Source organism: Epinephelus moara, chromosome 1 (assembly GCF_006386435.1).
Source record: "Epinephelus moara isolate mb chromosome 1, YSFRI_EMoa_1.0, whole genome shotgun sequence".
Lineage (NCBI taxonomy): Eukaryota > Metazoa > Chordata > Actinopteri > Perciformes > Serranidae > Epinephelus > Epinephelus moara.
Genome location: NC_065506.1, coordinates 37,043,389 through 37,057,442, shown reverse-complemented (window position 1 = coordinate 37,057,442; position 14,054 = coordinate 37,043,389). Strand labels below are relative to the sequence as shown.

Here is a 14,054-nt window from a genome sequence, read left to right as displayed (position 1 = left end):
ATTTACACGACTTGCAGGAACTTTATTTGCATAACAGGAACAATTCATATTATAACATGAACAACGGCAGCTTGGTTTATTTTGTGCATTCGGATAAACTGGCCCGAGTATTATTAATACTCAGGACTTCTGCTATGCATCTGTCTGAGGTAGGTTTTGGTTATTCTTTATTAACCATACAGTACATATTTATGTCTTACAGTGTCAGTTACAGTGTCTTAAGTCTTAACAAAATGTGTTAACTATTCCCTTTTATACAAAACATTTTCATATATAACTCTTCTGTTCATAACTACTTTAAAGCATAATAAGTGTTTTCATACAGATTAATTCTCCATAAAAAGAAAAAAGAAATAACAAATCACAGAAAGCACCTGTTGGCAGCAGAGTGGACTAAATATTCATCCAGTGTAAACTGTTGTCCTTTAGTCCAGTCCAACCTTCACACTGTCACATTTAAAGGCATACTATGCAGGATTTGTCACTTACTGTTTGTTAACACATCATTCAATTTCCTCGGCTCAATGAGACCATAGACTGTATGAATGTGACTGAGACAGCAGCAGTGATCATGAATGAAGAAAGAGAAAGGCATAACGAGAACAAAGCAGTGAATCAGAGAAATGAAACATTTTCTGATTGTTTCACAGATTCTAAAATACAAATTGACACACCATCACCTCTGCACAACCCTGCAGAAAGGTGCTGCATTGTGTGTGAATTCACCTGAAGCACATGCTTCATCCTGTCCACTTGGCCATCCCAGCTGTGTGTGCGTCTAAACTTCACCCTTGATTAAACAGACAAACAGAGGTGCAGCTCGCATCCACAGAGCAGAGGAGATGAAGACAGCAGTGTCACCTGGCTGCTTCTCCTTTACAGAATTCCAAACCATGTCTGGGAGCTACACACTACTACCCAAACGCTGACACCCAGAAACTTCCCAAACAAACCAAAATAAGAAGAAAATAAGAATATACAGGCAGAGGGCAGCTTCTCTGCAGATACAGACACCACCATACACTGCCGGTGGGTCAAAAGTGATGCTTGCGAGGGATTACTTTTGTGTGAGTCTATATATTGCTGTTTCTTGGGAACTTGTACTGCATAGTTACTTTAAAGACACTTCTAACATGTATATAAAATCTATATATGTATCAAATAAACCAGAGGCCCCTGTCACAGAGGCGATTTGTGAGCACTGCTTATGGGCGAGACATTTCAGAACTGATGGGTGCCAACAGACTGCAGATAAACTTGCAAGTCCTCCTGAGTATGGGTCATACTTTTTTTTTTTTAATAATAAAATATTCAGTCATGTTGCAAATCACCTCTTGCATGCTGCAAATTTGGTGAAACAGGTCCCAGAAGGCAACGGATTGTCTCAACTGAGTGAGTAGTCACCATGTTCCCTAAGATGTAGAGGGCTAGTACAAAGATATCATCAAAAATATTCCATGGTTTGACCCCCCCCCTAAAAAAGGCATATTAAAGTAAAGATACCAAAACTCTGCTCCTTACAATTCTTTGAATAAAACATGTAATAAGCAGTAACAGTGTGAGTGTGAGTGTGTAAACCTTTTCCTACTCAAACTCAGCTTCAAAGAGGAGCCTCTCAATTTTCATCCTGACCTCTGACTTTTTCTGAGGGGACAACTTTTTAAACAGTTTCACAAGGCTCATGAAGTAGTACTCATCACAGTCCTGTGGTTTTTCAATGTTTGTCTGTACAGTTCGGTCACATTTAGAAGAGTCGACGATGGGAGTCGCTAACCGGCTGCTGCTGCTGCTGCTCGCTCCTTGGCTGTTTGGGTCATCTGAATCCAAGATGATGGCTATGTCTTCACTGTCGTCGCTTCCATCGCTACTGTCATCATTGCTCTTCTGTGAGGACAAGACAGATTCTCTTAACAGCAAAATAAAATCTGGGGGGCTTCAAAGATAATGCAGTTTGTGACTGATAACACTTCAAATACTGACTAAATGTGGTTACAGATATTTTCCTAGATTTCGTCCATCCACACTAACATTCAAAGATTATGTTTTACAGGCAAATAAGATACATAAGTAATGTAATTTTAGTAGCCACTGAATATGTTATATTGACATTTAAACACCACTGAATTGAAGCATTGAAACATTTTACTTTGAAACTTTTACCAGAAGACAACACAAATCACTTAAGGTGTTAACAGTGCATTATACATGATAACAGCCTTACTATGACAAATGAAGGGATGTCATCCCGTCCAGGGGTCAGCAATGGGGCAATCATTCCTTCAGTTTCAACTCTTTGTGTCGTGGCCGTCTGTACTAGTTGAGGTAATTTTTCAGCTCTCCGCTTGCCGCAGAATGATAGATGACGAGTGAAATCACTTGTCCTTATCAGCGTGGCTGTGCAGTACAAACAGTGGTAATGTGGCTGGTTTCTGCACCCCAGTGCACATTTGTGGATTGTGTACTCTGAAATATGAATAACATATCTAATTATGAATGAACAGGCGATGAATCATTTTGCTGAAATAGAAAATAGAAAAACTTTACCTCCAACAGTAATGGCTCTCTTCAGATGCTTGGTCAGATGAATCCTAGCTCTGGAGGGTTTGGTGGGTTTGAAAAAGGATGGTAAACAAAACGGACAATGATATTTGGCAGGAAAGCAGCAATTGTTGCATCGTTGCAGAGCTGGCAGGGAGCATCCTTTCTGGATAGACACATGAACCTGGAACAGATAAGTAAGTCATTAGAAACAAAACCGCCTCAGAGGCATTCACTGTCCATTAACTACTTATGAGGAATGACAAATAAGAGTCTTGTTGTCTGCTTTTCTTAGGAGTGAAATACAGCACAGTTAAAATGCAAGTAATTTAAACTGGAAACTAGGAGTGTGCCATATCATCTAGTTCACGATAATACCAGTATATTTTTGATACGATATGAAAAACTCATATCGTGATACTCATGATAGTTAGACTTGTTGGCATATAGACGTCATACTGTTACCCATGGCAACAACCAGCACGGCTGAAAGTGAATGTATTACTGACTCTGCGGTGGTTTCAAAAAGAGGAGCAGCTTCAGTAGTGTGGAATAAACTGTAGAGTCCTGAGTGTTTTATGAACAGCCCCGGACTTCTCAGACTCTTTCAGCGAGTTACTGCTCAAAGCAGCTCTCCCGGCAACAACACAGCATCTCCCCCTCTCCTCTCTCACCGCGCACACATAGGAGTCGGTGTCTCAGGTGATTTTGTCATAAACCTTTGGTGATGTAAACCTACATGAAAAAAACTACATATATGTGAAGGTAAATATAAAAGTAACGCACACCAAGAATTATACTGGGGTGCTGATTACTGGCAATAGACTTAATTGTAGAAAACAAGTGTTGCACACTCTGGCTCCATATGCATTTTCTTTTTTTCTATTTTGATGACGTTTCAGCCTTTGGGCCTTCTTCAAGATCAACTAACATGACATAGCAGCATAGCAGCCTGTCACAGGTTACAGCGTGATGATTAGAGGAGAAATGGCAGAGCATAAAGGTCCAGGTGGAAAAAACAACCAACTCAATCATGTAGGATTTTACTAAAAGAAAGAAACCACCTGTTGATTTATAAATATAGATCCCAGGGTACATTTTTAGTATTTGGGAGCTGTTTAAATGTGTAATTTGAGGTCGTTTTTTTTAACCTATTAATATTGTATACAGAATCTGAATATCACTCTGAGTTACTGTTGTTGTTTACAAACTAAAGAAATTAGAAATAATTTCTGTTTAGTTCTTACTAAATATTAGAAGACATTCTGTTAGGCTGACATATAAAACTATATCAATTATTTTGTTGCAAGTGTATGTTCTTAAATTAATAATACTTTTTTTTTTTTTTTTTTACTAATTTGTCATATAGTCAAGAATATCGTTATCGCAGAAATACACTGACATATGATGATATTAATTTGGGATGATGTAAACGTCTGCAAAAGAACAATATGAGCTAGTTACTATTTTAAACAGTATTCATTAACACAGTCAGCGCAAACAAACTAATGCACGGATTTAATTTTTAAATGGCCATTTGTCAGCTCGGTTAGCCGTGCTAACTTTAAATGCTTAACGTTAGCCGTAAAAAGTATTTCACTTTGATACCTCTGAAGGGTAAAGTTATCTCTCCGGATCTCCAAAAATGACTCTTCAGTTTAGAGTAACATTTCTGCTTTAACACAAAGTTAACAGACGTTATTATGATTAACGTTAGCACTAGTTAGTTTGCTACATACAAGATAAAGCTAGCTAGACAATTAGCTAACAGTAAGACTACTTCTCTGAGGTAATTAGTCTACTACATGGCTGTAAAATTAAATAACACAGCGCTCACAAATTATGTGATTTAATATGATTGCAAATAGTTCATAATAGTTGTCGTTTATTCATGTTTTAGCTTACTTTAAGGTGTAGATCCTTGTTCATCTTTCGCGCAGAAAAGTTCAAAGCATCTACCAAGTTCTGTTGCTGTCTTCTTCTTCTTCTTCTTCTTCTTCTTCTTCTTCCTTGTTGGCGGGTGCACAGTTAGCATACAGGCGCATTACCGCCGCCAACTGTACAGCTAGGGAAATAAACTGTTAATTGCTAAAACTTTCAATGGAAAAGCAGTTACGCCTCCAAATGTATGTTATATAATACCCTCACTACTCTCATTTATCTTATGTTTTTCCTCTTTGTAACGTTAGTCCTAAATGTATGTTTGTATGCTATTTACTGCACTTCAAAACGTTCTTGTTCTTTATTGTCATACACTCACGTGCTGCTCTTTGTTAATGCATGTAACAAAAAAAGACTTTGGGAATGCTTCTGTTCCTAATGCAGTGACTCAGAGAGGGAAGAGGTTTCAGAGACTTTCATTATTTAATTCCTGTGTTTTTTCCATGTGCAAAGCTGCTCTCTCCATCTTAAAATCTGAATTGGAATGAAAGCAGCACCCAGACTCTGACAAAGGAAAAATACAGAACATAAACCAAAACTAAAGAATATCAAATAAAATATCTTGATACTGTGAACATCATTATGCCATTCAAATCCTGACTTTTTCATACATGTAAATGGAAATACACATTAAAATACATCATTGTCATGCCAAGCCAATATGTTGGCAAAGCTACACACAATAAAAGCAAGGTTGAAATGAAGTCTGAACATTTTTTACACACACAATATTCTTTTCTTTTTCTTTCTCTTTTCATTATTCCTTTAAATGTCATTGCCATCAAGCATGTTCATACATACAAGTTACTGAAAAGTGAAATGTCCTTACAAAGTTATTGAAAGTTCTGATAACATTATTAGGGAATTTCCTAAGTTTTTAATCATGTTCTAATGAGATTTCAAGCTCAGGACAGAAAAAAGACATAAGCAACATAGCATGAAGGCACATGAGTCCAACTGTCCTTGGATCTAAATGGAGACCTGGCCGAGAGGACGTACTGTACATGACCTTAACTTCTCAAACTGAGGTTTCATCACAGCCAGCAGATGGCAGTCAGATGTTTGGATGCTTCAAGTCAACAATGAGAGTAGAACAAAATGTGCAGTAACTATTAAACTCTACTAACTCACTCTGTTATATCACAACACCCTAGAGTGACTTGAGGTTTTATGTCCTAATCAACAACTTGATTTGACACAATCCACCAACTGTATAACACAGCCAAATTGGACAGTATATGTCCTCAATTTTCACAAGTTTAGTGTGAGTAAGTTACAGTCATGCAGAAAATTTTGCCTTTATGGAAAGACAATCAGATTAAATGTGAAGAATGTAGGATGATGGAAATGTGACTGCCAAAAAATCTGAGCTGAAATGTGATGTTTAAACACTGAGGGGGGAAAAAGCAGAGGAGAACAGAGTGTACAGTCACTGCAGTATGTTCACAGACCCCGCAGTATCTCTCAGGTTTATGAGACATTCATATGTGGGACAGTGTAATATTTGCTCTGCAGCTGATTCAGCATCTCAGGTCTTCATGTCAGGAAAAACAGCGAGAAAAGCTCCACTTATAAAACCAGTCACAGCTGAACGGTCACTGAATTTCAGTACGGGCAATTTAAGTTCATGTGGGCTATTACGATAAGCAGATTACACAAAATGGCCATATAGACAGACTGAACAGCTGCATTAGCAGTGAGCGAGTGTCATGTGAAGTGTCGATGCAACATTGAGTCATTATACACATGAATAAGACTGTACAATGGAGCCACAACAACTGGAAAAGGAAGCAGATTCATCCTCCGACCTCCACACCCATGACTGAAAGTGTGTGACACAATATTTGTGTGAGTGGAAACACTAATAAGGTTTATTTAAGGCTTACTGAAGTCACTGCAACTTATCACGGGGGAAAAAAGTTACATGGAAAAAGAAAGGAGCAGACTGCGTCATTTTATAGCTACATATACACGTGTTTAAATGACACCAAATCTCACAAGACGGGAACCAAATAAAAGCCTGTGATGAGATGTGATCATTTCACTGCCAAATATATGAAATAAATGTTAATATCTAGTCAGTTTTAGAACATAAAGCTCGTCTTATTACTGTTTTTACATTCCACTATATTTCAGAAAGAATGAATGCACTATATTTATCTGATAGCTATAGTTACTCTTTAGGTTGACAGCTAAAGCACTGAAACACTGTTTCTACAGTGATCCATGAGAACTAACAGAATATTATAACTATAAAATATAAAATAAACCTGACAGAAGCCATTTCTTTGCATTCATCCTTTTACTTTTGATATGTTTATGTACTTTGATAACTTAGATTTTCTGACGTACATTCTGAATGCATGAGGTAAAGGAGTACTCCTTCCACCACTGACTAGCACATGTGATACATCAAAAATGTGTTGCCTTTTTAACTTGATACAACAGAGGACTGCATTGCTCCGTAATGAAGCTGCAGAATAACACAACATTAAAACTTCCTTTTGTGATATTCAAGATGTTCATTACAAACCATCAGGCACTGCTAAGCTATAAATGTGCTACCTAACACTGTTTGGTTCAAACTTAAAGGACACATCTGATACGCTGCATGCTGTAGCTGAAATAGAGGGTAATAGACCTGCAAGCATGAATGGGTTATTGAACAGGTCTACTGGGCACAGAGCCAAGGGCCCAAAGTGTTAGGGGTATTCATTCAGTAACTGCTCATCATCTTCAAGGTCACGGGGGTGCTGACCCTGAGCAAGGGGCAGGGTTCACCCTAAACAAGTTGCCACTATCACAGGGCAAAGAGACACAAAATAACTACAAAAATGGGCAAAACAACTCCAAGGAGACACAAAACATCCAAAATCTGTGTGTCTGTGTAGGACAGGTGGTGGGGCCTTTTGCATATCTGGCCCAGTTGCCCCTTTCTCTCTCTTATAATCCGCCCATGGTTGCAAGTGTAAAGCCGACAGTGCATGCGTGGTAAATTAATGATCGCATCATGGGAGTGAACAAAAACGAGGTTTCACAGAAAAGAGCTTTATCACCAAAATGTAGTAATTGCATGGAAAACATGATCAGGCCTGAGGTGTCACACTTCCATTTCCAAGTATCTCTCAGTCACATGTAGAAGGTGACAGAACTGTCACTGTATCACATATAAGTCAAATGAGAAGGCGGAAAATGGTGGAAAATGTCCATCTGGCCTCTGAACCAAGATGATATTAACGGTTTTATTTTGAATTAATTATTAATCTCAGCTTGGCCCCCCTCGAAACATTTACTGGATTCAGTCCATGAATATGGAAGTTTTTATATTGTTCTAAAGTTGAATAAATCCAAGAAAATCTCCTCCAAATTGGCAGAATGAACGTCAAACTATGAATAGAAATCTTACAAACTGAATTCCACTTGACTTGGCGACTTCTTCTTCATAGCTGAGGTTCTCGAGGGTGCAAACCCCAACATAAGTAATATTTTGGTGCAACCTCAGGAAACTGTGTCATGGAGTTGGTTGGGAAGTTTCTAAACAAAACAGAGAGAGGTCAGCAGCAGGCTGGTGAAATAAACACCACAGCAATGTGAGTGAGTCAAGAGATGTTATCCTTTGTCTTTTGTCTCTCTGATTCAGACACTGGGCTTATGATCTGTTCTCTGTGACAGCACTGGCAGCCTTATCATTGTATGTTATGTGTGCATTGCATTGTGGTTAGGTGAGCAGCTGATAACACTGCTGAATGCAATGAGGCTAAAATGGAAAATGAATAAAGGGGGGGATGTACTGACAGGTCATCTGCACCATGCACACAATGCTAAGTTGACCTATAATTAACATGTGGCTGTTAAGGTCTCAGTGGTAAAAAGAGGCCCTGTCTTCCTATAGATTACATAACTGAAACACCACCAACAATGATCTGCATATATACTCCCTTTTTGGTTTTTGCAACTTCCTCTGTCTCACTGTCTCGTATGTTTTCACAGAATGTTCCTTCTATGTGGACAGAGAGACAATATTCTGCATCGAGAGGATGGAGGTCTTGTCTATTGTAGTCTTTTCCTAGATCATTTCTCAAAGGTGCAGTGCTGGGTAAAACTCAAGTAAAAGTGAAACCAACACAATTTAAAACACCAGAAATACTATATATTCAAAATACGTAAGGTTAAGATCTTTTGCCACAGTATTGAGTATGAAAATTGAGAGTAGCTTTGAGGAGTGGTCCCTGTCACAGCTTTAAATGATGTATGGTGGGTGATTTAACTACAGCAATGGGCTACATAATTTCTTATAAACCATTCAGCCATTTAAGAACAACATTTCTGTCTTAAATACAGTATTAAAGGTGTAATAAAAGTATAGTTTTGCATAATGAAAATACTTTGGTTAATGCCCTGTGGCTCAAAATGGTAACTTACTGATTAAAGGGATGTATTTAGTTGGCCTACTTTTGTCTTGCTGAGATTATGTAAGTCTTAAAAATGATGGCATATCTTCCTTTAGATGACATAAGCAGTGTCCTAGGGGGCCACCCAGAGGCTGTGGGGCACCAAAAGCCCCCATCCTGACCCCACCCCCCAAAAAAAGTGCATTTAGAAAAAAAAAAAAAGAATATAGAGCATGCTGAGGTTTGGGGTGTGGTCGTCGTGGCAACGCAGTTCACCTTAATGTTTTTATTAGTGAGTGATGATCACAGTCAGAACATGCAAGAGTATTGTTGGGTATGGTGAAGGAGGAAGAGGAGGAAAGGAAAAAGGAGGAAGAAGAAGAAGAAATTAGCACTTTATTATTGGTTATTTATAATGTTTTTTTTAGCTAAGTTGTTTATTTGTGTTGATTTCTTATTAGCCCGTTTTCACATTTGTAATAAATCTAATACGGAGGCTTTTAATAATAATAAAAATGGGGGGTAGGGAGGCATGGTATGCTTGCATAGGGCACCAAATGAGTTAGGAAAACTCACATTAAATTAAATATGATGCCATTTGCTATAAAATGCAAACCCATCTCTGTCATGATTTTCATTTCTATTCTTTCCATTTCTTTTCTCTTCTTTACTGAGTAAAATAGTAGCAGTCTATTATGAAGTTAAACACTTATTCTACATAAACTAAAAAAATTGAAAACTAACAAAAAAACTATATATGTATTCATCCTTACAGCTAGTATATAACATATTCAAGCTGAGTACATCTGCAAGCCCAGCAAGCAGTCATGACTTTTAAACATAAAAGCAGCAGTTTAAAGGACAAGAGAGAAACAAACAGGGGGAAAGTAGTAAAGAATCCTAAATTAGATTTCTGTGGCATTTTTATAAACAGTTGGCAGTGGTGTGTGTGTGTGTGTGTGTGTGTGTGGTAACTACCTTACGCCACTGGTGGTGGAAGAAGTATTCATCAATACCACTGTAAAACAATTAATTACTTGTAAAAGATGTGCATTCAAGAGCTTAGTAAATTAAAAGTATATTACTAGTATAAGTGAAATAGTTTATGTAGGTCTACCTCTTATCAGCTCATTTCTTTTTGTATAGTTTGTATACTTATCTATTTTAGATATAGATATACTTATCTACCTGTGTATTTCTGTCCTTGCACTGCTGCAACAGCCAAATTTCCCCCACTGGGGTTCAATAAAGGTGTATCTTATCTTAATGGTAAAGTGACAATAAAGTGACTATTGATAATGCAATTGTAAACTGGCACGCGGGAAAAAACACACCCCCACTTTCTGTTCTGATAGAAAATGAAGGTTTGGGTAAAAAAAATAGAACTTAACTTGTGCGTCTTTTCTATTTTTTTGCATTAAAAATTAAGATTACATCATGGGTTATGGTTAGAAGGTGAAGGGTGGGCGGAGGGAGGAGGCGGGAGGGAGCTGCGGTAACAGCCGCTCCTGATTGGTTGCTGTAGGTTTCTCGTGCGGCTCGAGGTGTTTAAATAGCCAATCACGTCGTCTGTGTTCAGTATGTGTAGCAGCTACAGCGAACATTCGGTCCTCTGTCGGTGGAAGACCGCGTCCGAGCGACACCATCGTCTCTGCTCTCTCACTCAACACAAGTGCCATGGAGGAATCGAGTAGTTGACGTTTCCTGTTGCAACCTTCTCTTTTTAAGCTTTCTTCCCGTCTGATCATCGCGATCCTGACACCGGTTAACTGACGTTTTGACTTCTCAGCGACTTTTCCCACCACGAGCTTTGACCATCCGACATCATGAAGTACATCATCGGCATCGGCGGGTGAGTTCCAACGGATGAATGAACGGCGGCTAAGCTATGCTAAGCTAAGCTAGCTAACCGATGCTGCTAGGCCTTGAAAGGCCGGTACACGTGGAGGAGAGGGTGGTCATAATGACACGCGACAAAACGTCGCTTCTTTTTCTTTGTCGTAGAGCTGTTCACTTTCCAAATATATCTGTTTTCATTTATAGTTTGTGTAATAATACAGTAGCTAAACAAAGCTAAAGCTAACGGTTACTGGCATGTGATAGAGACAAGTAAACCTGCAATGTGTTAGCTGACCCACCCTTTTTTCACAATGAATTAACACATGCCTAAAATGCCACTAAATATGTAAAATTTGAGTTAGCTTGAGAGACTATCATAGCAGTGTCTGTTAACGGTTTTTAATTGGTAATTTTGTTATAAAATGAAGTGAAAATGAATGGCATGTAAAGGGTAATTACTTATATTTAATAATGCATTACCTGAAAACTGATAATGTATAACTGCTGTATTATTTGGGCATGTTAGACACTATATTCAATGTGACTGTCCAGTCTTTAAGGTTGCCAGCTTTACAACTTTTCAAGTTGGTGTCCTTGTCCTCCATTCATTGCCCTTTTTATTGCTTTGTTCCATTCAGCGTAACCAACGGAGGGAAAACCACCCTCACCAACCGACTGATCAAGAACCTGCCCAACTGTTGTGTGGTTCACCAGGATGACTTCTTCAAGGTGAGCCACGTACACACATCTCTCATTGAATTTTGGATATAGTTAACCAAAGGGATTGCTCTGTGTAACACAAGTTGGTGGGGTGTTAACACTTTGCTGCCTGTGTTGCTAGATACAGTTTGACCTAGTGACTAAAAACACACTATCAGAGCCTTCCATATAGCAGAGTGTAGTGGAATGTACCTTGGTACATCTTATCAATGTATGTTTCAGCCCCAAGATCAGATTGAAGTTGGTGAAGATGGCTTTAAGCAGTACGATGGTAAGCCTGGGTTTTTAATGAAAGGATTTGAGTGCGTGTATGTGTTTGTGTGTTGTGTGTTTGCTCCAGCTGTGGTGTTGCTTCATTTGTTACCTGCATGCAATATAGACAAACTTTATCCCAGATCATGTGTTTCCTAACATGCTTTTCTGCAATTTTCTATACGCTTCTCCTTTTCCTTCCATCCTCCCTCTTTGCTTTGCTCTCCAGTCATCACTGCCCTGGACATGGACGCCATGATGAGTACGATCTATGCATGGTTGGACAACCCAGTGAAGTTCGAGAAGTCTCATGGCGTCAATAACACCCTGGATACTGAGATCGTCCCAAAGTCTGAACACAAGGAGGAGGAGGAGACTCACATCCTTATTGTGGAGGGCTTTCTGCTTTACACCTACGGGTAAGCACATGTGTTCATTGTGTTTCTGTTGGGGTTGTTTCTCACTGTAAAAGAAATGGGGACCAGTAAACGTTGAAATTAATTTCTCTTCCCTTGCAGACCTTTGATCGACGTGCTCAACCAACGCTACTTTATTTCCATCCCATACCAAGAATGCAAAAAGAGGAGGTGGTACGTACCTCAGTGTTCAGACACTGTTCTTAACCGGTTGTTACAGTCTAGTCTGCTGTTTTATTACCTTTTTTATAATTGGTGTGTCTCTCTGCAGCTCTAGGAACTACACGGTGCCAGACCCCCCCGGCCTCTTTGACGGCCACGTCTGGCCCATGTATTTGAAACACAAGAACATCATGGAGGCTTCAGATGTTGACGTCTGTAAGTGTGTTTTTACGGGTTCTTTTGTATCATCACTTTTTCATATTTTGAAGTTTAACATCTTATTAATTTAACTGTATGTTTGCTATTACAGTGCAGCTAGATGGAACCAAGTCAAAGGAACAGCTGTTCAACTTTGTCTACGGTGACATCCTGAATAAAATCCAGAAGTCTCTCTAACAAACAAAGGTACACAAATCATCCAGCTGTCATGTCACAAAAATCTTTGTGTCCAAGTGTGAGTTTCTGATTGTGTTTTTCTGTGTTCCAGGTCATACGATCGGCTAAAAGGAGCATGTACTCAGCCTGCAAGCAGAACACCGCCTTGCCTTAAGTTTCTACCTGGCAGCTCATTTAGCTGACTGCTACGATTTTTTGTAAATGTTTAACTGATGGCATCAAAATGCTGGCATGTTTTTATATCTACCATATTTATTGCTTTGTTACAGCCCACACTCCAGAGAGAGTTGATGGATATGTTCAGAGGATAGTTGCACTTATGTCAATAAATGATCCTCCTGTCAACTCTGTGCTCTTCTGATTATTTTTAAAAGGATCAGCTCTTCCACTGAAGGTTGAACAAAGTTGAAACCCTACAAAATATACCTAAGATATTGTGAAGTGTTCACGTGTGTGAAGCCCACATTTGTGAATTGAAGTTTATAAATATAGTTCCCCTTTTCAGCACTTGCAGCCCTGGGTGGCCGCTAAGTTAAGCACCGTGAGCAGACTGTTCTCACTTATCTTGTTCCTAGGCAGCAGTTGTTGCGAGTGATAAGTGGAGTCACAAGGTAACCTCGTGACCTCAGGTTTAGAACACAGCCCTTATCTAAAGGCAGACACACTTTCGCTAGAAGTTTACCCTTCAGACAAAGCTACTTCAGAGGCACCTTCATTGGTTTTACAGAGCGATAACATTGTGCAATAGTACTCATCATCAGTTGAAGTAAATGCATGACTTGCATAACAACAGTGTGTTACTGGACCAAGATGATAAAGTACATGCAGCACATGATGTATTTAAGTATTCCACAAACGTAGTAAAAGCCTGATTGGTGTAAACAAGGTCAAGTTCAGCAGATTTCTAAGCAGGAAAATAACATCACTGGATACAAACAGACCATCACTTGGAGAAAGTGGAAAGAAACGTGATGGACAACCTGATTTCACTCCCACACCAATCCTTTTTTAATGTCTTATGAGGTGTGGTTTAATCCCATATGCAAAGACATTTATTTCAAAAGATGCTTTCCTCCAGTTGCAATAAATAAGCTCCACCATTTTGTCAGATTCTCCATGAAGCTGCGGTAAGCCTGGCTGCAAACACTGCCTAATGCATGGGCGTAGGTTTCAACAATGGAGACATAAAATTTAAAGCATCAAACACTTAATTTCCTGCATTCTGGTGAGTTTTTATGAACCAATTTGTGCCTTTTGTGCACCACTTTATGGCGTCAGTGTAATTTGTCCAAACAAAAGTCCTCTGCTACTTTCATGTTTTTATTGGTGGGGACAAATGTACATGTATTAAATATTGACAGGGACGTGTCCCCTGCATCCTGCCTGAAATGTTCATCTA

The 14,054-nt window shown here is 39.0% G+C and overlaps 2 protein-coding genes across 3 annotated transcripts; one reads left to right on the top strand and one right to left on the bottom strand.

Annotated features, from left to right (window-relative positions):
* Nucleotides 1-7: 7 nt before the first annotated feature.
* On the bottom strand, nt 8-4,538 carry LOC126394594 (uncharacterized). Its single transcript, XM_050051517.1, has 4 exons — nt 4,444-4,538; nt 2,545-2,722; nt 2,222-2,463; nt 8-1,884 (listed from the first exon to the last, which is right to left on the bottom strand). Exons 1-4 carry the CDS (start codon nt 4,465-4,467, stop codon nt 1,585-1,587), a joined length of 744 nt encoding a protein of 247 aa, XP_049907474.1. The 5' UTR covers nt 4,468-4,538; the 3' UTR covers nt 8-1,584.
* Nucleotides 4,539-10,442: 5,904 nt separating this feature from the next.
* Nucleotides 10,443-13,000, top strand: mibp2 (muscle-specific beta 1 integrin binding protein 2). 2 transcript variants are annotated; one of them, XM_050048354.1, is made up of 8 exons: nt 10,444-10,722; nt 11,348-11,438; nt 11,652-11,700; nt 11,911-12,100; nt 12,200-12,271; nt 12,369-12,475; nt 12,570-12,664; nt 12,747-13,000. In XM_050048354.1, the coding sequence occupies exons 1-7, from the start codon at nt 10,697-10,699 to the stop codon at nt 12,653-12,655; spliced, it is 621 nt and encodes a 206-aa protein (XP_049904311.1). In that variant the 5' UTR covers nt 10,444-10,696; the 3' UTR covers nt 12,656-12,664; nt 12,747-13,000. The 2 variants fall into 2 exon arrangements, with proteins under 2 accessions (XP_049904319.1, XP_049904311.1); XM_050048362.1 differs by lacking the exon at nt 11,652-11,700 and having other exon boundaries at nt 10,443-10,722.
* Nucleotides 13,001-14,054: the final 1,054 nt, after the last annotated feature.